This window comes from Tupaia chinensis, unplaced genomic scaffold, assembly GCF_000334495.1.
Source record: "Tupaia chinensis unplaced genomic scaffold, TupChi_1.0 Scaffold000054_1, whole genome shotgun sequence".
In the NCBI taxonomy this organism is placed as follows: Eukaryota; Metazoa; Chordata; class Mammalia; order Scandentia; family Tupaiidae; genus Tupaia; species Tupaia belangeri.
The window spans coordinates 9,850,317-9,857,696 of record NW_006159512.1 but is presented as its reverse complement, the minus strand read 5'-3'; the positions used below and the strand labels follow the sequence as shown (position 1 = coordinate 9,857,696).

The following is a 7,380-nucleotide window of genomic DNA, read 5'->3' as shown; positions in this document are numbered from 1 at the left end:
CCCGCCGACCGACCCTCTTGTTGGCAGCTCTGCCGCCAGTTCAGGGGAGGAGTAATTTCTCTCCCGAATGCATCAGAGCCATGAAATTCTGGGTTCAATACACAAGGCCCTGACAGCAGCAGGGAGGCAGAGATCCCAGGTTTCTAGGAAGCCCAGGGGTCAAGGAGGAGAGGCGACAATGCAGTTCCAAAGGGCACTTATGCATCACGTCAAAGAGGCCAGGAGAGAACATGCAAGCTAGTCAGACAGCAGGGGAGGCACCCGGATTCCAGGACAGGGCAGGGCTCCACCTAGAGGCTGCGTGGGGTATTAGGCAGGGCACCAGGGCTGTTCAGCAAATGTTCCCAGAAACACCCCCTCCCACCCCCCTACCCCCGTCAGTAGAAGAACAAAATCACTGTTCTCAGGACTAGCAGATGGCGTCATGATTATGTCGCTGGACTCCCATGTTGTTGACCACAGTTCAAGTCTCAGACCTGGAAGCTTAAATCTCATGCTGGGCACGTGTGTGTCTGCCCAAAGTCCTGAAAGAAGAATGGAGGCGAAGGGACTGCAACGCGGCCATCCCCCCTGGGGGGCGATTTCTCACTTTCTGCCTGTCTCTCTCTGTGTCTCCAGCGAGTAAATGTGCCCTATAGAAAAATCACCGTTCTCTGTTCTTACACTCTCAACCCGACACACTTCCCGTGAGCAGTGTCTGTGAGTCCCCCTCCACGTCCAGCAGCTCGGCAGCACAGCCGGTGTCCTGCAACTGACCCGATTCTGAGCTCTACCTACAGTAGGGTCATGTCCCCGAGGCGACAGGCTAGTTCCGCAAGACGGCCGTCCTTGCCAGACACCAGTCACAAGCCCCAGTTGTGATAAGTTGGCGAGACAGCTCACCGAGTTCCGGGAAACACACTCATGGGCCCACCGCATTGATAAGGCTATGCCAAAGGGCACAGGTGAGCAGCTGATGGCGTGACCCATGGGGGAAGGGCGGGGAGGGCCTGTCCCCACGGACTGGGGCACGCCACCCTCCCAGCACAGGGACGTGCTCAATTCAGCAAGATCTCCGAGTCCCACTGTACAGGGATTTTACAGAAGCTTTCTGATGTAGGGATGTTCACATTTCAGCTTGGCCTCCAGTCTCTCTCCCCTTCCTGGAGGCTGGGGAAGTGGAGCTGAAATTTCCAAGCTTCTAAGCACATCTCGGTCTTTCTGCCCAGGGGCCCACCAAGAGTCATCTCACTGGGAGAAACCAACCTAATACTCAGGAAACTTTGAGGATTGGAAGGCCTGTGTCAGGAACCAGCTCTCAGGAAAAGATGCACCTCAGACCCTTCCTGCTCAGAACATTATGTGGGCTTCCAGAGCTCCATGCCAGAAACTGGAGGCAGAGACCAAATACAGATACTGATGATATGAAAACATCACAGGAATTCCTTTAATTCTAGAAAGGCAGTGATTTTTACCCAAATGGAGATGCTGGAGCAAGAGATATGACCTTTGGGTTTACCCAAATGGAGATGCTGGAGCAAGAGATCTGACCTTTGGGGACAGCAGGAAGCATGATGGATAAGGCCCTGACCACTCCCACATGGCCGACCACAGTTCAAGTCCTGGACTTGGTGTCCTGCTTTCTCACTTTCCCTCTCTCTCTCTGTGTCTCTCTCTGGTCAAATTAAAATAAATAAATGAATAAGTAAAAATTAAAAATAAATCATTCTTTAAAAAAAGAGATCCAACATTTGTACATAAACATACACGCACACGCACACGCACACGCACACACACACCCGTGTAGTACATTTACACTTAGAACGTTTTCCTTTTTCTTTCTGTAACAGAGTATTTTCCACCACCATATGTTGACTTGTCATATCTTATTACACTGCTAAAGACATGTTGATGGAGAGCACTTTCTTATTTTGAAGTCCACATGTTCCTTGAGAGTTACTTTAGAAAAAGGCAAACTTCAAAAAGGGAAAACCAAGAAACATGATGCTGATTTTTTTTTTCCTATGTTAGGTTACCTAGAGCAAGGGTTGCTGGTGAAGGAAGAACTGAAGCTGCTGCGGAGATACACGTCAGATCTGCAGTTCAAGTTTGACGCTGTGTCAGTGGCCCCCACCGATCTGCTGTATTTGAAGTTGGGATGGAACTACCCAGAGGTCAGATTAAACAGACTCTTAAGGCTCCCCCGGATGTTCGAGTTCTTCCAGAGGACAGAAACGAGGGCCAGCTACCCCAACGTCTTCCGGATCTCCACCCTCGTCATGTACATCGTGGTCATCGTCCACTGGAACGCGTGCGTGTACTACTCTGTCTCCAAGGCCATCGGGTTTGGGAGCGACTCGTGGGTCTACCCTGCCACTACGGATCCCGAATTCGGTCGTTTGGCCAGGAAATACGTGTACAGCCTTTACTGGTCTACGCTGACGTTGACCACCATTGGTGAAACGCCAGCTCCCGTGAGGGATTCTGAGTACGTCTTCGTGGTCGTCGACTTTTTAATCGGCGTGCTGATCTTCGCCACCATCGTGGGTAACATCGGCTCTATGATTTCCAACATGAATGCAGCCCGGGCAGCATTCCAATCCAAGATCGACGCTGTCAAGCAATATATGCGCTTGCGGAATGTAAGCAAAGAGATGGAAAGGCGGGTCATTAAGTGGTTCGACTACCTGTGGAACAACCAAAAGACGGTTGACGAGAAGGAAGTTTTGAAGTATCTTCCCGATAAGCTGAGGGCGGAAATCGCCATTAACGTTCACTTGGACACGTTGAAAAAGGTGCGCATCTTTGCCGACTGTGAAGCTGGCCTGCTGGTGGAGTTGGTCTTGAAATTACAACCCCAAGTCTATAGTCCTGGGGATTACATTTGCAAGAAAGGGGACATCGGACGGGAGATGTACATCATCAAGGAGGGGAGACTGGCCGTGGTGGCCGACGACGGGGTCACTCAGTTTGTGGTCCTGAGCGATGGTAGCTACTTCGGGGAGATTAGTATCCTTAACATTAAAGGCAGCAAAGCCGGCAACCGAAGAACAGCCAACATTAAAAGCATTGGCTACTCGGACCTGTTCTGTCTCTCCAAAGATGACCTCGTGGAAGCTCTGACCGAGTACCCCGATGCCAAAGCTATGCTGGAAGAGAAAGGGAAGCAAATCTTAATGAAGGATGGTCTGCTGGATGTAGGCATTGCAAATGCTGCCAGTGATCCGAAAGTTCTGGAAGAGAAGGTCACTCGGATGGAGGGGTCTGTCGATCTCCTGCAAACGAGGTTTGCCCGGATCCTGGCCGAGTATGACTCAATGCAGCAGAAACTGAAGCAGAGGCTAACCAAGGTGGAGAGACTTCTGCAGCCGCTTCTTGACCCAGAACATGATTGTGAGGCGGGACTAGGGAGTGGGCCCGCAGACTCTACCCAAGAATGAAAAGCTGTCGTAACAGGCAGGGTCCTGTTGACCATGTGACTAAAGACAACCCCGATTTGGAAGAAGAGGAAGCCTCTGATGGGACACGAGGTTCACACTGTCTGTGAGGTCCTATGATGGCAGGACCCTCAGATCTTGGGATTCTTCACAATGGGTAATGTGCAAAGGTATAAGCCGATGGCCTTGTCAGTCCCCCGTAACGTCTGATTGTCTCGCATATGCTTTTACGGAACAATCTTTATGCAAGTGAGCAGCTCCTTCACTGTCAGGTTGTCGACACTGTTTTTTATTTGTTTGTTTTGTTTTGTTTCGAGAGGTTTTTGCTGTAAGGCGTGTGCGCTCGCCAGAAAGACAGAGAAAGACAGTAAGACAGAAAGCGAGAAATCACCCCCTAGGGGCGATAGCCACACCACAGTCCCTTCTCCTCCATTCTCCTCTCAGGATCTTGGGCACGCACGCACACACACCCAGCATGAATTCAAGCCACCAAGTCCAGGACTCGAACTGTGGTCAAGTGCATGGGAGTTCAGCGACATAGCCATTACGCCAACTGCTGGTCCCAGCCTTGTTAGGCCGTACACGGTGTTCCATGTAACTGAGAACCACCATGTGTGTGGTGTCTGGGATGTCATACCAAAAAGTTAGAATACAATAAAGCACAATTCCTCATGAAAGCATAGTGAGTATGTTTTACTCTATACGTTAGGAGAGACTTAGCATCCTGTAGAGCTCCAGGGTCGTCAGCGTAAGAAAAAGGAATAAAGGTGATGATGTTGGGTGATTGAAAGGGAATTGCTTCAGTGTTAGAAAGTCTGGTCTGGGCTAGAGAGAGCCCGACGTGGTGACCTCTGACCTCAAGTTGCAGGGGTCAGGGGTCACCATGCTGACGTTCACCTTGGGCAGGTGTCAGGAACTCTTGGTTCAAAGGCTTGAGATAAAGAAGACTTAGCCAACATCTCCCTCGTGACCCCTCCAGGAATAGCACCGACAAGCTCTGGGGCTGAAGGTTCCAGTTAGACTTCTACAGTGCCCTGTAGAGGTTCGAGAGAGGGCCCAGACTTGCCCGGGAACTTTTGTTTGTTTGATTTTGAAAATGGGACTCAAGTGGCTTTGAGGGGTCGCATGGCAAGAGCGCATCCGGGGAATGTGGAGCCTACAGCAGGAACTCAGCTCCCAGCAACCCAGAAATCGGCCATATCCTAGGCTGACTGGAGCCCAGGGAGCGGTTTAAAAGGAACATCTGAACCTATCAGGCAGGACAGGCTTGCAGAAGAACCAGGGGATGGGAGTGAGGGAACGGGGCTGAGGCTCACGGTGTAAGATCCCTAGTTCCTGCCCCCGAGAGGAGAGGAGAGAATGCTGGAACCTGGGGCGGCAGCCAGGGAGGGAGAAGAAGCCCAGGCTCCCACTCCGGCCTGTAGGTCCGATGATGACCTACGAGCGTTCCTCTGTCCCTGCTTCCAGCTCCACTTTAATGTAATAGTCCCGTAGGAAGACATTGCTTCCAAATTTTGCATACTTTTTTTTTTTGAGAGGTTTTTGCTATAGGGCACGTGTGCTTGCCAGAAAGACAGAGAGAGACAGAGAGACAAGCGAGAAATCACCCCCCAGGGGAGATGACCACGCCACAATCCCTTCTCCATTCTCCTCTTGGGATCTTGGGCACGCACGCACACGCACCCGGCTTGAGTTTAAGCCACCGGGGCCGGAGCTCGAACCACGGTCGACTACATGGGAGCCCAGTAACATAGTCATTATACCAACTGCTGGTCCAGCATACATTTTTTTCAATCCCAGTTTTTCCAGTTTAAAATATAATGTGATTAAGCTTCTAACCATTAGGTGGCAATGTTGCTCTGTAATTACCACTCCCCAAGCCCGAAGCTGTCTTCCTCAATAGGAATTACAGGTAGTAAAGTTGATGTTCTTTGATAATCAAGAGCCTTGTTTTTTCTGACATGGAAATTTCCAGAAGATTCTGGAAAAGCAAAATATATACCAGTGTAAAATGCAAACATGATCAAATAAAATATAAAATTTAAGTACAAATTTAGTAGATAAAGTAATAAGATAAATTGAAACATTTAAATGTTTCTTAATTTCAGAACATTCATCAAAGGAATAAGAATAATTAAATTACAAGATCTTTTACTATTGTGGAAGGCATGTATTACAGACTAACAAAAAAAGGGAAAAGGAGCAAACAGCATTTATATTAAAGTTGCTTACTTTTTTTTTTAAGTCTATTGCTTTTTTAAATAGTTTTTTTGCCCTAGGGTTCATGTACTCACCAGAGACAGAGAGACAGAGACAGATAGAGAGAGGGAAAGTGAGAAATTCCCCCTTCCCCCCCAGGGGAGAATGGCCACATCACAATCCCTTCTCCATTCTCCTCCCAGGATTTAGGGCACTCATGCACACACATGTGCCTAGTGTGAGTTTTAAGCCAGGGTCCAGGACTCAAACCATGGTCGGCCTTGTGGAAGTCCAGCGCCTTAACCACCACGCTCCCTGCTGGCCCCTAAGTCCACTGCAATGAAGTTTGGAAGCTACTGATTTGTTTCAATAGTGCTGAAAATAAGTCTGGCAAGGACATCGTCAATTTAGGTAATACTTTTTTTATGAGTACTGAAGCTGTGGCATTGGAAGTGCACGTTTACAGTCAGGTATAAAACGCCAAACAACAGGCGTACAGACACGGAGGAAACGGCTTGACGTTCCCTGGGCTACTTTGTCTCCAGGTGAAGAAGGAGGAAGGAAGGACGTCCGAGGAAAGCAAACGAGGAATGTGGACAATGCAGGTGGCCTCCAGAGAGTACCCGGCACACCTGTCCTCGCTCAGGAAACGCAGAAGTGATGGCCGGTCTTAAGGGCGTGGAGTCCTGGGAGCCGTGGGTGGGAGAGAGGCTGTGCTCCACTTTGGAGTGTGACATGCCAGTGTCCGGTGGAGCCACGGCTGGGCCGACCTGAAATCCACAATTTCCGTGTTAGATATCGTCCCTAGAGAAATTGTCACAGCTGCCTGAGGGGACGCGCTCAAGAGTGAACATAGGAGTGGAGCATCAGAAACGACCTGAATGTCCCCCAGAAGAGAGTAGATAAATAAATCGGATATAGCTGCACACTGGGGGACTACGGAACACAGAGCTGCCGTGGTGCTGGTCCGGGCCAGACACCGGCCTCGCGCTTTCTGGGTGTTAATGCGGTTACTCCGCGTGACACCTGCAAGGTCATCCCATTCTGTTCCCAGTTTAACCGATGAGGCACGGAGGAGTGAAGGGATTTGCCCAAGACGCACAGGAAGGTGGTGGCACAGCCGCCTTGTGAGCCCAACTCCTGTGCTGACTGCCACCTGTGCAGGGTTCAAACGTGGAACAGCGCTTGGCAGAGTTCGTGGGTCTGGATCCACCACATGGCATTTCACCATAGCCGGGGAAAAGATGCCGGTGATCAGAGCAGCCTTTATCTCTGGGGACCACCGGGTGGGGTGGGGGTCAGGTGAGAAATACACAGGCCTGGGACCAGCAGTTGGTGTAATGGCTGTCCCTGGACTCCCATGTAGATGACCGCGGACCTGGTGGCTTAAACTCACGCCGGGCGCGTGTGTGTGCGTGCCCAAGATCCCAAGAGGAGAATGGAGGAGAAGGGATTGTGGTGTGGCCATCCCCCCTGGGGGGGGGGTGATTTCTCATTTTCTGTCTCTCTGTCTCTTTCTGTCTGGTGAGTGGATGGGCCCTATAGCAATAGCTCTCCAAAAAAAGAAAAGAAAAGAAAAAAAAAAAAAAAAACAGAAATATGCAGGCCTGCTAGTCTGTCCTGTTCGACATCTTCTAAAACAATCCACGGCAAATGAGTCCAATCATCACGATTTGACCTGCCAGGTACGGATACGTGGATGTTGTTCTCTAATTTTCGGTATGCTGGAAAAAAAAAGAAAAGAGAGAAAAGGAAGGGGAAGAGC

The 7,380-nt window shown here is 50.0% G+C and overlaps 1 protein-coding gene across 1 annotated transcript in view; it reads left to right on the top strand.

Annotated features, from left to right (window-relative positions):
- The window catches only part of CNGA1 (cyclic nucleotide gated channel subunit alpha 1), a 23,482-nt gene extending 17,206 nt beyond the window's left edge, over positions 1–6,276 (top strand). The window contains 2 exon segments of the mRNA XM_006141465.1: positions 2,011–3,372; positions 6,161–6,276. Of these exon segments, the coding sequence (XP_006141527.1) occupies positions 2,011–3,372; positions 6,161–6,276 (1,478 nt within the window).
- Positions 6,277–7,380: the final 1,104 nt, after the last annotated feature.